Raw genomic sequence first — 16748 nt, 5'->3', positions numbered from 1 at the left:
GAAATGCTAATGGCTACATTTTTTAATACAACCAACTACCCACACATAATCTCATGAGAGTCAACTGACTTAATTTTGTTCAGAGTACAAACAGCTATTATTAAAAATAGATTAAATGGCCTACAGAAAGATATGAATGTGCTTTAAGTGACTTTCATTATGGCAGAGAAAAAGAATTTCTACATTGGAAAAATTAACAGTAATGCAGACTAAGACAACAAATTTATAATCCTTACTTACGGTCAGATACATAGCTGCATAGACACTGAGAGCTGCTTCTTTGGATGGAAAGGTTTTTCGGGCTCTCATGATGAGATCTGGGTTGCCAGTACAGGCCTCTTCCCCACTGATGAATTGTGTATACTGCTGACATCCAAGTGCTGTATAATTGGGCTTACACAGGGCAAGAAAATGTGGGGCCAGATTTCCTGTGACTACTTGTCCAGCATTTACAAAGATATCTGTAGCAAACAGTCCAAATGTATAAATTCCTGGGGAAGAAAACAAATAATTTTAACTTCTTGCTTGTGTGTGTGTGTGTGTGTGTGTGGATTTCAGTTTACAATAAACCAAAATGGAAATATTTTAGAAACTATAAAATATTCCATACATACACATAGTTCCTTTCATTTCATCCCTCTCCAGTTCTTTCCTTGGTTTTCTGGAATGGTGAAAGTGGTAAATATTGCCCTGTCTACTACTGGTTTTTGTGCATGGCAGGTTTATAAGACATAAGATAACATAAGAACATGTATTCTCAGACTCCAGGTAATGCAATTGTTCATGGAGTCACGTGTTCCTTGAGAGGGTATAGTCTATCATGCTCTACTAATGTTAGCAATTTCCTTTTTTCTCCATTTTTTGAATTTTTTTTTATCTCACAAACAAAGCAAAGCAGTTGTCTCTCTTTGATTATGCTGTTACTCCCATTCAGACTGATGTTAACGCTGCTGGAGGCGCCAATTAGCAGTAAATCCAGTGCCATCAGTTTTCATTTAAATATGGAAAATCTCAAGTAAAGCAGAATGCTTTCAGAGTAATCTCTACATTGCCTTCAGAAACACATTTTTTTTAAAGTCATAGAACAGCTAGTAATTTATTTCCACCTTATCTTTTATGGACTGGCTTTCAATTGATCCAATGTGGGCTATTTAGTAAACAAGGCAATCAAAATTATAGGTTATTAATTATTTTTACAGTTTTAAAATTTATTTGCTTTGGTTACCTGAAGGTATAGAACTAAGTGTGTAGATATTTTTTCCTCCTTTGCTAAGGAACTTGCCAATTTACTTGAATACCAAAAACATTTTCTAAATTCAAAGTCATTGGTTATTATTGTTAAAACTTATTTTTCTATTATACAGGCAAAATAATTTTTGGCATTAATTTCAATTAAACTTAGAGCTACAATCTTCAAGGATGTGGTACCAATGAAAGGAAATTCATCCTTTTATAATTTTGGGAATAAAATCCAACAGGACCTTTTAAAACTATCCCAAAGTAATACTTCTAAAAGTACTGATTTATTAAAATGTCATATACTTAGGTTACAATAATTAGATGTTTTTCTTTTTAGTCATATATTTCTGGATTATTTGTTTCCCAAGCCTTTTCATCATTATTGGCTGTTGTATAGTATATCACCATAAAAGTTGTACTGGATCAAATAATTTTCCAGTATTAGATGCATAGCTGTTCTTTTAAATTTTTGAAATACTATATAACACTACAAAAGGTTTACATACAAAAACCCCCACACAGCAAAACTCTATGTGTACACAAATGGGAATGACAAAGATATTAGTTCACTCTTTATCTAAAAAGCGAACAATAAGAAGCCCTTTCTTAACATCTCACCAGCATTGTATGAATCATACAAAGTAAAGGTTATCAAAATCAGAAATTTGAAAGAGGAAGAGAAACTAAAGAGAACTGAGCTCAATAAAACTTCTTCCAAAATCTCATGGCCAAGCATGGGAACCTAAATTACAAGTCTTCTTCATTTGTACACCTTTGAAATCTAGGCTGTTTGGTGTAATGGGTTTTCCTGTTTATAACAGAGAGAAATATTTGATAAGAATGTGGAAATGTCTCTTGACACTTTAAAGTTCCCAAATGTGTTTTGGAATTAAAATGTCAGTGCATCTGCCCAAGGCTAATACTGTAGTTGACTACAAAGATAATTATTAAAGTGAGATCCTGTAAATGTATCTACTCCACTGACCTAAAGAATAAAGTCACTATACAGAATGATGTACTATTATACAGTGATGCTTCGCTTACATGCTTCCACTTTATTATAGCTAGAAACATCCAAATCACAAGGGAACAAGAAACAAATGTGCTTTCGTATTTTATAAAATCATGTAATAAGAAACATGCAGAGACTTAAAAGCATACTGTACTTTGAGCCAAAAATTCTTTAGAAATATGTGTGCAAATGCAGAAAAATATTTTACTTTAATAGGCACAATGTAATTTGCTTAACAGTATTTAGGAAAGCATCAATTTCTTTAAATACTTTTAATTCTAAGCATATTGTATATTGCTTTTTTTTTATTAAATGGCTTATACAAAAAGAAATTAGTCAAGAACACAGTATTGATACATGTGAAAAAATAACTTTTAAGGTTTCATATAAAAGCTGTCCCTTCAACAGGATAAATGAGGGCTTTGGAGATACATAACTTGATGTCAGTAAAAATAACAATCTTGGATATGAAGGCCTTTCATCTTCAGAGAGATCCAAAAGCCTGATGACATTTGGCTAGTCTTTAATGAGTTTATAGATAGATTAGGTGATCTATGCATAATATCTTCAAAGTCTTCATCCTGATCCCTTCAATATGAGAAATATGTTGAAGAGTTACCTTCAGTATGAGAACTATGTTGAAGAGTTACATTATCTTTAGTGCATCTCTTAATACTAACAAAAATTTATCTTAAATGGCATTTAGTATATACAGATATACTTATTTTTATCTGATAAATCCAGGAAACAATTATTTATATTAAATTGTATTGTGTCTGTTAAAAAATGGGTCTAGGCTAAGTTCTGAATTAAAATGATTTTCAATAATTCATGCATATATCTATTATTGCTAGTATTTGAGATTGAAAGTTAAATTATTAGTGAATCTTGTCCTCTAATAAAATCCCCAATACTTTTTTGTTTATATAAAAATCAACTTAGAAGTAGTGCATGGAGTGCTACATTTCTTCTATTTGCCAAGTTGTTTTTCTTATCCTTCATGATGTTCAACAACCTACCTGGATTATCACCACCCTCCCACTAAGCACTGTTCAAAGATTTTCATAAACACAGTAATCACGTAATTTTTGGCTCTTAAAGAATATTAAACATCCAAAGGTGGTGTTCTTTTTGCCTTAAAGGAATGTGGAAATGACATCCTAAAGTGGGATCTCGCTATACTAAAGAGAAAGTAGTAGGTAACGTTTATTTAAAATAATTTTAATTTATTTTTTATTTCAGTAGATTTTAGGGGAACAGGTGGTGTTTGGTTACATGAATAAGTTCTTTAGTGGTGATGTCTGCGATTTTAATACAACCATCACCCAAGCAGTGTGTAATGTTCATTTTTAAAAGCAAATTGAAACATTTCAAAGAAAAAAACCCCTAATATTTGCAAACAGTTAACATGTGGGTCATTTTAAGGTTTAGCTTATACACAGACACTGTTTCAGAAATATTAAAAATAATTTAATGAACACATACCAAGAAATCGGACAGTTCGGCGCACCAGCGGGTTTATATAGCAACAGTCTCCAGTTAAAATAGTTTTTTCCTGGTTTTCAAAATCCCTTGTGGCTAGTTGTAGGCAAAAGACAGCAGTTTCTCCAACTATTATCTTGAAAGAAAATAAAAGATTAAGGCATATTAGAATTTAACCAGTATAAATGTAAAATATTTTTATTTTAAAAATGTAAAATGGAGCCCCTTTGAATGGTAATAATCTCAATGTAAAAGGGAGCCATAATCGACTTCCTAGATCCTTTGATTACAGCCTTGTCCCTATTTATGTAAACCATATTTTTCTCATATTGAAAAATTATGAACAAAAATAGACAACATTTTTTGTTTTCTAAAAGTCTTAATTAAAAAAATAAAATATACAAAAGATAAGTAAGGAAGTACTCATTTATTTTTGATGTGTAATTAAATTCCATGTTTTTCTTTAAGTTACTATGTCTTATTTAAATTTGACTCTGCTACAGAATTCACAACAGATTCTCCATGCAAATACTTTTTAAAGCATCTGATATACACACACTAACTTAAAATCATATTAATACTTTTATAAATAAGAAAAAATAAATCTGCACATGTTTGACCCTGAGAGCCTCCTGTTCTGAGACATTACTAGGAATTGTCATAATTAATATACTACTTATACTTTAGTATAAATGTTATTTTGATCTTCATTAAAACCATATGAAACTAGGAATAACATCCTACCCTTTTTACAAGTAAAGAAACACCAAGACTTGGAACACAAGTGAGTTGCCCAAGAACAAGGTTCTGTTACAGACACTTTGCTCTACTCTGCTGACTTATTAAAAGACCTGGCTATCTTACATTGGTATTTGTACCATTGGTAGTGATTTTTATACATGGTCCTCAAAATCACCTAGTAAGTAAGGTATTACAGCAAGTATTAATATTCCATTTTACAAATGAGGAAATGGAGATTTAGGGAGGTTAAATAATGTGTTCCTTTTAAGGCCAGTCAGAAGCCAAGCAGAAATTTCTCACTCTATTTAATACTATGAACAACAGCATGAGAAATAAGATTAAGAGAAAAAGAAACTGGAGCTAACAGTGTGTCTACTAATTTGTCATTGTGAAATTTGCCTTTATTATGTCTTGTCAAACTTAATTAACATGCTATACAGGGAGTCCCTGACATTCCCTGGGGAAATGCTTTTGGGGTCTCTATGAAAAGTAATATCTATGATTACAAGACATTCAAAATAGAAAGCGTGAGGTAGAGAAGGAGGTTACAGGAGATTAGGTGTTTGACCCACTTTTACCCCAGTGTGAACAAAAGATTATGAGATACCTCTTCACTTTCATCCTTCTTTCTACCCCCTTTTCCTCTTTTTTGACTATACTTCTTTTTTTTCCAAGTAGGCCAGGGTTCAATGTTAAATCAGAAGACATTGAGTGGAACTAAATTAAAAGAGACTAGTCTTGCCTATTTGGTGAGACTGGATTGAGGTGGGAGAGATAAGAACGTCCAACTTCCTCCTGAATTTTAACTCTGGCATTGGTAAAGTAGAGCGGATGTGTGATGAAACAGTTCATCCAGCCAAAGGATGCACAAGAATTATTTTTCATGAGTATCTGGAGAATCTGATAAGTAGATGAACTGTGTGTTTGACACCTTATCTCTCTTTCTGAATAACATTTTTCTCATGTCCTACCTCCTCTTCACTGCACCTTGAAAGAGATTACCATGATGACGCTTTCTGGGTTTTCAGATTCAACTTCTTCTGGGTCTGTTTTACCATAGAATGTTCCAAATTCTAACAATGCATCATCCACTCCACTTCATGAGCTGACCGGCTCCGCACATGATGGCTGCCCTCCCAGCCTCCTCTTCTCCACTGCAGCTTCCACTGAGTCTCCATCCCCAGGCAGGCCCTACCCCATGGTACACTGAACCCTAACTCAGGCTACCATGCTAAACTCCCTAGAATGTAGTAGGTACCCAATAATTCTTATTTAATGCATAAAGGAACCACATTTTCAAAAAACTCTCAGCTTCAATAGATCAGAATGTCCTAGTCTGCTATTAATCTTTTGCCTGACTTCTAATAACCAACTTCTGGCTTGTTCCTATGATGAAGGATCTATCCTGTACCTAGTTCCTAAAACTGGAGCCTATATATGAAGTCCCTGACTTGATAATTCTTTTTAGTTACCAGGGTGTTAACAGACCAACAACTGCCTTGTTGGGGCCACTTTTCCCGGGGCTGTCTTCCCAGTAGCTTTCTAATGCTGACCTCTTGCTTGCCTGCATCTCAGCACATTTCACGTTGCTGAATTTCGGATTTGTATCCTGAGCATTTCTGCCAGAACAGTTTCTCCGTCACTATCATTTGGCTGCTACTATAAGAAACCCACTTGAACTATGTTAACCAAAATAGTAAGTTTATTCTAGTGTTCGTTTCCTCAGAATTGAAGGGCAGGGAGCTTGGGGATTAGGCCCATGAATGGAAAGTCCTCAGGAGTCCAGGCAACAGTTGTTGCCATTTCATTCTCCCTCTTTCCCTGGAGTCACACTGTCTTTCATCTCAGTTTCTCTTTGTATGCCTTTCTGCCAGCCAGTGCTCCTGATTCCGAGCATACATGATTCCCCCAATTGTCTTCAAGAAGCTTATCTTGAATTTGCCAGCTTGGTCCAAGGAAATAGTTCAACTGATAAGATTTTCCAAACCTCAATTCCAAATTTCTAGGAGGTTTAGGTTGAGATAAGGCATCTCCCTCGGTCTAATGAGCCAAGGTTAAGAAGGTATGTCATGGTACATGAAAATGTCACTGTGGGTAGAGAAGGTAGTTCTCAAACACAGAGTTGTTGTGATTAGATGCCGATGTCAAACGCCTGTCCATCACATCTTGCTGGACCCTCCGGCCAGTTCTTGGTCTAGACTAGCTCTTTCCAGCATGTTCTCTTGATACTGTATTCTGTCCACCTACATGGACTTCATCTCATCAAATGCATATGCCTAGGTGTCTGCTTTCTCCAAGGGTATGTCTAATTCACACACTCTAGTTCTCTTTCCCCCATAGCTCACTGTGATATCCATGAAACCCCTTATCAAAACCATAGTCTCTCTTAACTTCCCCCACCCAACTTCCTGAGTTAAAACTCCAATTGTTTACTGCTCTCAGATTATTACTATTATTATTATTATTTTTTGAGATGAAGTCTCACTCTGTCACCCAGGCTGGAGTGCAGTGGTGCAATCTTGACTCACTGCAACCTCCTCCTTCCAGGTTCAAGCAATTCTCCTGTCTCAGCCTCCCATGTAGGTGGGACTATAGGCACATGCCACCACACCAGGTTAATTTTTGTATTTTTAGTAGAGATGGGGTTTCACCATGTTGGCCAGGCTGGTCTCGAATTCCTCACCTCAGGTGATCCACCCGCATCTGCCTCCCGATGTGCTAGGATTACAGGCATGAGCCACCGCGCCCAGCCTGCTCTCAGATAAATTCAAATAATGAAAATAAAATAATTATAATTATGATGAATGTATTTATGTAAATGCCTTCTGAGTTAAGGGCACAGTGCTAGACACTAATTATAAACCTTTTTGAAGAAAGGTTTATAATCTAACAGGGTAGACACAAGCAAATTGATTAATAATGGTACAAGGTTGCACAGGCTGAGCTTTATTTGACTGGTTTGGACAATACGTGCTAGGAGAACACTTAGGAAGAAGTGTCACTGAGTCACTGAGAGAATCTGTGGTGGCAATGAAATATGTCACTCAAATCTCCCACTGCAGAGATGTTTACAGACAGATGGCCCAGCTGCTGTGCTCCTCTGGATCCAATACTGTATCCATGCTGAGGCCACACTTCTACAGGCTCCTCCTAGCCAATGACTAAGCATGGTGGGGGTGAGCCTAATCTTCTGAAACATGGGATACCTCCAATTGGCAATTTTGGTTCAAAGATTCTCCATGAGCCTGACCAAATCCTTGTTAGAGCCATGCTTCCTATACAATCCCACTACCCCAGTGAGACTACCTAACCTAGTCTGAAGTGTTTCCCACCCAGTCTTCCTTCTCCCTCCCTCTAGCACATGGGGGGCAGACCTCCATCACAGTCTGAAGGCTCTCCTTGCTGTCTCTGGCTTGTTTTTCACAGATGTTTTTTCTAACAACTCTTGTACTTCTAATCTCACTTGATAATTGCTTCTAGGAGAATATAAACATATACAGCATCAAAGATAGACAGGGTGCGATCCTTACTACACTTAAAGCTTGTTATTAGATAAATGTACAGAATTCAAAAACAACTCCAACTAGAACGCATTTGGAGAGGAGGAGGTAACCTTTCTCCTATTAGCGCTCAGCTTGACCTCAACAGAGGCTAAAGTAGATTGAGTTTGCCTTGAAGGCAGAGGCACAGTAGGTAGCACTTGGTAAATGTTAACCACTGTCATAACTGTTGAAAAAATTATTTGCAACAAGAGCATCATTAACAGTAGCAATGTCACTATTAAAGCCAACGGCATCAGTAAACAGTCTAATATATATGTAATTGTATGCAGTTTATATTTCCATTAATAATTGATATTCATATCTATTCTTTCTTCCTAAGCTTAGCACAGTACTAGGCACAAAGTAGGGAATTTTCATTTTCTACTGTCCTATATATCTGTCCTTATGACTAATTTAATACCAGGTCATATTGATTCTAAGGTATACATTTCTCTTTTTCCTCTTGAATTTGAAGCAGAGGCTCTCGTCAGTGAGTTACAGACCTAAGTTCTATATTATCTGGTATTTTATTTTGGCTCTCTTTTCCTGACAGAAGCTCTCCCTGGAGGACTTCATTCCTCCTAAGACTTTACCAACCCCTGCTCCACTAAGGAATCCTAAATCTGCATATTTCCCCTAAACCCCAGATGCAGGTCTCCATCCACCTATTAAACACTGACATCTCAACATGCTCATATCTACCTATTGGAAGGCCACATAGCCTTTACATCCAAAATAAAATCCATGTGTTCCTCCTGCTCTTCCGTGTCACCATCTCAATTAATCCATTCAATTTCTACTTGGACTCAAGCTAAAACTCTCATACATTTACATATCATGCTGGCACCTCCAGTTCCCTCATTTGTCTCTTTTCATCAATTGCTTTTATTTATATTATTTTTAATTGACACAAAATTATATACATTTATGGCATGCAACATAATGTTGTGAAATATGTATACATTATGTAATGGTTAAATCAAGCTTATTTAACATATGCATTACCTCACATAATTACCACTTTTTGTGGTGAAAACACTTAGAATCTACTCTGTTAACAATTTTTAAGTATATAGTACATTCTTATTAACTATAGTCACCATGTTGCACAAGAGATCTTATTCCTTCTAACTGAATCTCCATCAATTGCTAAATCCTGTTGATTACATATCTTAATTCTATTTCAAATAAGACCACTTTTATCACTACCTCCATTTTAAAATCGTCCCTCTTCACTTTTTTCCTGCATTAAAGCATACTCAGAACTTGCATTTGTGCTTCCATTTTCTCTGCTCTTCAAACTGTTACTGTCAGATTGGTTTACTGAAAGCAAATTTTGTATAATCCAAATTTTCTTGTCTTTTTCTGGAGACAGGGTCTCCCTCTGTCACCCAGGCTGGAGTGCAGGGGTGCAATTATGGCTCACTGCAACCTTAAATTCCTGGACTCAAGCCATCCTCCCACCTAAGCCTCCTGGGTAGCTAAGACTAACTACTAGAGGCGTGTGCCACCATGCCCAATTAATCTCTTTTATTTTTTATTTTTAGTTTTTGCAGAGAGGTCGGGTCTTGCTATGTTGCTGGTCTTGAACTCCTGGCCTGAAGCGACCCTCCCAAAGCACTGGGATTACAGGCAAGAGCCACCACACCCAGCCCTACATTTTCTATTTACAATTTTCAGTGTGTCCTCATAGCTTGTGGATTAACTAAAATTTCATAAGAGATCATTTACTGCTGAGCCTAAACCTATCTTTTACAGCTTCAGCAATTCCTACATAGCCTTCAGACACTCTGTGCTCTAGTCACAGCTAAGCATTTTCATTCTCCAACATATCCAGTATTTCCATACATCCAGGTTTTTATGCTTGGTCCATGGCTTAGTATATCTTGGCAGGCAGTGCATGGTTCTGTGCTTGAGACATGATTTAAATATTGCCTATTCTATTGCAACTTTATTCTATTCCTGGTGCAGTTCATCCTTCCCTTCTCTGTGTTCCAATGGCACATTGTACATTTATTATAATAATTTCCATATGCTTTTATAAATATCAGTAACATCTGTGTCTTCCACTCAGTTGAGAGCCTCTCTGAGGTAAGGATTGCATAACATTTATCTTTAAACTTCTACTATTATAGCACAGTGACTGACAATAAATATGAATACTGTATGAATGAAGAGAATGCAGTTCAATCTTCCCATCTCTATAGATAAGGAAACCTCCAGAGAGAGACAGAGAGAGAGAGAGAGAGAGAGAGAGATTGAACATGCCTGAGTCACATGGTAACCGGCACAGCCAGAGTCTGAATCCAAGTTCAGAGTTTTATTTTGACCACAGCCTCTGCCTGGGAACTTGTGAGCCTCTCCTCCAGCTTTTCCAAGTTAAGATAGGTCAGTCCCTGCTGCCCACTTACAGGTCACACCCTGGAGTCCTACCACATTCCTAGCATCTCTACAGTTTCAAAAGATATGAGATAGGGCACAAAGCACCTCATAAGGACCTCTGGACTCCTGTCCAGGTATAAGAAAGCCAAGTATAGAAAAAAAGATTTTACTGATCCTATTAACACACAAGCCAGTCTTCCAACAAATACCAAAAACATTCACATAGCCCTTTCTAACTCCATTGCAATTTTTTGAGACACTGTTTTCACTGAAATGTCTTCATGTCTTCTTTGCATATCCTTGGCTCTTAGGTGTCATTGAGGATCTGGTGTTTTGGTCGTTTTCTCACCTTTATCAAGAAGGAGTTCTTAATTCTGGAATCACGGGCTACCATTTTCACTAGATTCCCAAAGCATCCCTGGGGCAAAGAGCATAACTGGTTTGCTTTCCCTGCTGGGAGTGGAAAATATGAGATTTCCAGGTCACAGAATCCAGAGATGGAGATGCTAAAAGCTTTGTCACTTCATAGTTTTCTTTGATAAAACTTCCTTTCTTCTGTGAACTAACCAATGAAAGCTGTTTCTAGACAGAGTTGAGATGATGAACGGTGTTAACTCAGATCGACTGAGAAGCAGCATGGCCCCTCCTGCCTCCCACAGGCACCACCTGTCTATAGAGCAGGAGAAAGAAGCAGAACCTTGGGAAGGACACCTGTGGTCCCAGTGGGAAGGATCAACTGGCCTCCCATGGATCAGCCTTTCACGGAGGTACTCCTCCCCCGCCTCAGCAAAAACTCTCCATTGCTTGGGACATGAAAGAAAAAGGAGGGAAAAAAGGACTCTGCTGGTAGACAGAGGGCAGGCTGGCACAGTAAGTGCAGAACTGTCAACCCTTACCTCGTTTCTCTTACATCTGCCTTCCAGCTCCCCTCATCTGGGCCCACTAAACTCAACCCATCCCTACTCCTCCTCTGCCAAGAGAGGCAAAGCACCTGTCTGTTCCCAGTTGTACAGGAAGCCCTCAAACAACCTCCAGGGAAGATTAGTGACTGTTCATAGTCCTTATCAATCTGACATAGAATGTGATGAGATGTCCACCAAGGGCTCAGAAACTAATACGGAAGGGCTTTCACTGCTTTATTTATTTATTTTGGAAGCAGGATCTTGTTCTGTTGCCCAGGGTGGAGTGCCATGGTGCAATCACAGCTCACTGAAGCCTCGACCTCCTGGACTCAAATAATCCTCCTGCCTCAGCCTCCTGAGTAGATGAGACTACAGGCATGTGCAACCATGCCCAGTTAATTTTTGATTTTTTTTTTTTTTGGTAGAGATGGGATTTCATTATGTTGCCCAGGCTGGTCTTGAATTCTTGGGCTTATGCAATCCGCCTGCCTCAGCCTCCCAAAGTGCTGGGATTACAGGCATGAACCACCGCACCTGACCTCACTGCTTTATCTGTGCATTCAGAGCTGGGTCTGAGCAATTGTGGTGTTTCTTAGTCACAGTCCCCTCCCTATTGCAATCTGACAGTTTACCCCATTGGGAGGAAGAGATCTGCTCCTGAACCCCAACCTGATAGAAGCCTTGCACCCCACTGACAGACCTTCTCAAACTTGAGTATCACATTCCTTATTACACCTCATCCCCTTGCTGGACATTACATTATGCTTTATTAATCCCAGTGTTGAACGTTATGAAGCTCCTCGAATCTTGCTCTGCCTAACAAGCTGGATCTACACACTGTCTGTCCCTTCCTAATGGTGCAATTAAGTCTCCATCATGTCTTCGAGGACAGGTCTGGTATCTAGCCCTTTTTTTTTAATCAATTACCGTCTTTGGTAATGAGTAAAAAGCCCCATTCTGCTGATGAATAGCAACCTACAAGAATGCAGGTGTGAATCATAAATGTCTCTAGGATGCACACATCACTTTGTTCTCATACCTCAACCTTTGTTATGCATAGTCCAACTTTGTGATCTACAGTCCTTGATGACAAAATACTGAAGTTTTACTAGGAAGAGAAAATCGCTGTAGATTTTCATCGAATGTCAAACTCCAAATAGCTCTATATTTTTATTTATAAGCACACAATTAGAAATTCCTCTCCCCTCTAACTGGTGGTGACTCAAAGATATCCATGCATCATTGATTTGAAATTGGTACAAGAAAACCATTTCGGATGTAATGCAGCAAAACAGAAGTTATGTAATCAGTATGATAGTATTTGGCATGTGTTTCACATCCTTCAGAGATGTGTGAAATAATATCCAAAAAGCAAAATGAATCCACAGAAGTACAGTCATGGGACACACCTAAACTTTAAACTCTGAATGTGTGAATCCAGTGAAACGTGGGGTTTTATTTGTTACAGAAGCTGGAACTTGCTAATTTCCCTGTTTTTAAAAAGAGAGAGAGCAAGTATCAGTCTCCGGGTCTTTTCCAGAAAACAATGCCTGGCTAGAATTTTTAAAACAATGTAGGCTTTTTTGTATTTATTTTATGGTTCCCTTCTACTTACCAAGTGATACTGGTTTTCCATTTGTAGTAATAATAGAATGTATTCTTTTATAATAATTTGTTAGTGAAGTGAACTGATTTTAAGAAAAAATGATGTTCCCCTTCCTGTGTCCATGTGTTCTCATTGTTCAATTCCCACCTATAAGTGAGAATATGCGGTGTTTGGTTTTTTGTTCTTGCGATAGTTTACTGAGAATGATGATTTCCAATTTCATCCATGTCCCTACAAAGGACATGAACTCATCATTTTTTATGGCTGCATAGTATTCCATGGTGTATATGTGCCACATTTTCTTAATCCAGTCTATCATTGTTGGACATTTGGGTTGGTTCCAAGTCTTTGCTATTGTGAATAATGCAGCAATAAACATACGTGTGCATGTGTCTTTATAGCAGCATGATTTATAGTCCTTTGGGTATATACCCAGTAATGGGATGGCTGGGTCGAATGGAACATCACACTTCAGGGACTGTTGTGGGGTGGGGGGAGGGGGGAGGGATAGCATTGGGAGATATACCTAATGCTAGATGACGAGTTGGTGGGTGCAGCGCACCAGCATGGCACATGTATACATATGTAACTTACCTGCACATTGGGCACATGTACCATAAAACCTAAAGTATAATAATAATAATAATAATAATAAAAGAAAGAAAAAAATAAAAAGAAAAAATGAATGCTAGCTGAGTTGGTATGCAGCTATGATTTAAGTCATGAAGGTGATGTCCTGAGAAGAAAATTTGGGAAACATTTAACATATAATAAAAGCTCATTTACACTGTTCATGTAAACAGGGCTTAGGTTTTAGGCACTGTTCTAAGTGCTTTCCAAATATTGGCCAATTTAATCTTCAAAGCAATCTGATGAGGTAGATGCTATTATTAAAATCCAGTTACAGAAGAAGAAAATAAAGAATAAAGTAACCTATATATGTTACTAGCCGTGGTTATAACTGTGGGGATGTGGCAACCAGGAAGCCCTAATACTCTGGGGAGAGGACAGTTTAAGGGAAGTGGAGGGACAAAGGCCGCTTTGATGGAAGGATATGAGGTCAAGAATTGGATTTGATCCTTTGAGTTGCGGATTTGAACCTTTGAGTTAAGATTCGCAATCTTTAGAAGACTGTTAAAATGTAGATACCAGAGGATAAGAAACACATGAAGCTACCATCCCAGCCACTGGGTGGGATGAGCTTATTAACTCACTTTTCAATTGGGAAAGATATATGTCTATTTTGAGAGCTCTACAGACAGTAGCTCTCAAATGTGGTCCCTGAACCAACAGTATCAGCAATCTGGGAACCTGACAGAAATGCACATTCTCGGGCCCCACCCCTACTGACTCAAGAACTCTGGGGGTGGGGTCTGGCCGTCTGTGTTTCAACAAGCTCTCTAAGCTCTATAAGATATTTCAAGGTGTCTAAAACTCCTTTTTATTATATTGTAAATTTGTCAAGGTTATGTTAAAAGGGATTTTTAGATACTGATTCAAACTAATAATTATTATGTACTTGTACTGTGCAAAGAGCTATTCCAGGTATTGCAATAAAAGGATGGGACTACAGAAAGAGAGGTTAAATAAATCCTAAAGTAAAAACAAATCCAACACACTCACTTTCTAGATATTTTAAGTGAAATATGAAGAGATGAACTGTCCTGAGAAGGATGGCTCACTTAATCAATGCTCAGCACCCAGGAAGGCCACTCACATCCTCTGTAAGTCTACTGCATGGCTGACTACGTTTAAAATGGGGAGGCCATCAAAGAAACTTACAACTTAGCTTGCACTTATTTATGCATGCATATGCCAGTGCAGACACATGTAAAAATACTAGTAAATAAATGAAGAAAGGATGAGATTAGGGGTAAGTGATAACTGACAACTGAGTGTGCAACTCATCAAAACTTGCACAAAAAGAAATTCAGTGCCGCTTTTTGAAACAATCTGGCAGAAAGGTATCCAATCTTTTTTACCCTCTTATTAGCTGAATGATCTTAATTAATTAATTAATTAAGTCATATAACTTCCCTTCACCTCAATGTTATCATACACAAAATGGAAACAATAGAAATAATGCCATCATGGGGCTGTTGTGAGGTTATTGTTATAACATTCATAGAAATGAGGTTATTGTTATAACATTCATAGTAAAGGGGCTGGCACAGAGTAAGCACTACGTTAATTTTAGTCATTATTAGGTAGCCCTGAAGGCTCTTTCTAAGTTGTATCTGCGATGGATTAGTGTTTGTAGTAAGGGAGTAAAGGAGTCTGGGATGCCTAGAACAGGGTAATAGAGTTGTCTGATAATTTGGGATAAAGTAAAAGTCCTGACACTAATCTTTCACTGCACATGTAGATGCAGGGTCAGTGGGAAGATACAGAAAAAGGAGATTCAGTTTGCTGAACAAGAACACCAAGATTCACAAGCTACGAGCATTCTTTTTAAATGACAAGAAGCTGGTGAAACCATTAACAAACACTTCCCTAGCAAAAATAAATGCTGCTGATTAAACTTTACATGATGTTTATGCTTTGCCCAACCACTCACATAAATGTAGCAAACATAAGCTCTAAGGAAAATGAATAAGAGTACTGTAATATACACTCATGTTATATACTTACAGTTTGTTTTTAATTTTAATATATAAAGTCAATGTCTCCATGTTCACAGATCTACTGTTGGCTAGTACTGTTATAATGTACCTATCATTCCTCAAAAGAGCGAGCTTATAATTAATAAAAAATTAGTATGTAGGTTATTAGTAAGCTTTCCAGTTTTTCTAAAATACCCATTAGAATCATTTTCCCCTCTTCTTTATCAACAATAAAAAAGCAACATGATAAAATTTAAATACTCTCTGGGACTTAAAGATGATGGAGATTTTAGAAATAAACCTTTGAAGCACAAGCAAAATTTAGCTGTCCCTAGGTCAATGTTTCTCAAATAATATTTATGTGGCAGGATGTTAAGTGATATTTTCTAGGAAAAAAAATTCTGCTGAAAAACATCAGCTAAAACCTTACTTGTTCATCAAGATTTATAAATTATATTACTAGGCATTGTATGCCTGTATCAAAATATTTCATGTACCCCATAAATATATAAGCCTACTATGTACCCATGAAAGTGAAAAAAAAATTTTTAATGTAAAAAGATTCATAATTTCCAGCAGCCCCATGATGGCATTATTTTATTGTGTTTGGCATATACATAAGGACACAATGGCACAGAGAGATTATATGACTTATGTAAGGTCATTCAGCTAATAAGATACAAAGCCAGACCCAATCCCGTGCAGTCTAGTTTTGGAGTTCAACGTGACATTATAATGTTTGATTATTTTGCTTCATTTTAGGAAGAAAGGCCTAGTAGCTTAAGCTTTCTCGTATGACATTCTGAATTTATGAGTATACTTTCCTCGCAACTACTTTCCCTGTATGAACCAAAAGCACAACAATCTGTTAAAGAATTTTGTTAACTTTATTGTCCAGTGTTTTCCAAACTTATTTGAGCTTAGAAATATATATTCTAGGGACAATCCTAAATATGTGGTAAAGCTAGTGTCTCAAAAACACTACAGGGAATAGGCAAAAGCAAAAGTCTTCTTCCTTTCTAGAGGACAGAAACTTAAATTTAGGAAAGATAGTCTAGTGTAGCTATTATATGACAGAGAAAATAATTAGAGGTCTTCAGAAGGCAAAAGTAAAGCTGAGAAATGCTGTCTTTAGAAAGTGACAAACTCATTCACCACTTCCCTGGTTATTAGAAAAAGAAGAGAGGGAAGTTTAAAATAAAAGAGAGCAAATATTAATTCACACAATGGGAGAGAAAA

At 37.2% G+C, this 16748-nt stretch overlaps 1 protein-coding gene across 3 annotated transcripts in view; it reads right to left on the bottom strand.

Moving 5' to 3' along the window:
* The window catches only part of PLPPR5 (phospholipid phosphatase related 5), a 115042-nt gene that overhangs the window by 60221 nt on the left and 38073 nt on the right, over positions 1 to 16748 (bottom strand). For all 3 annotated transcript variants that reach the window (XM_024255928.3, XM_024255932.3, XM_054530909.2), the window contains 2 exons: positions 3737 to 3869; positions 241 to 491 (listed from right to left, as the gene is read on the bottom strand). In XM_024255928.3, the coding sequence (XP_024111696.2) occupies positions 241 to 491; positions 3737 to 3869 (384 nt within the window). The remainder of the gene's footprint in view (positions 1 to 240; positions 492 to 3736; positions 3870 to 16748) is intronic.

This window comes from Pongo abelii, chromosome 1 (genome assembly GCF_028885655.2).
Source record: "Pongo abelii isolate AG06213 chromosome 1, NHGRI_mPonAbe1-v2.0_pri, whole genome shotgun sequence".
Taxonomy (NCBI): Eukaryota; Metazoa; Chordata; class Mammalia; order Primates; family Hominidae; genus Pongo; species Pongo abelii.
The sequence above is the reverse complement of the archived record's forward strand: the minus strand, read 5'-3'. Positions and strand labels throughout refer to the sequence as shown.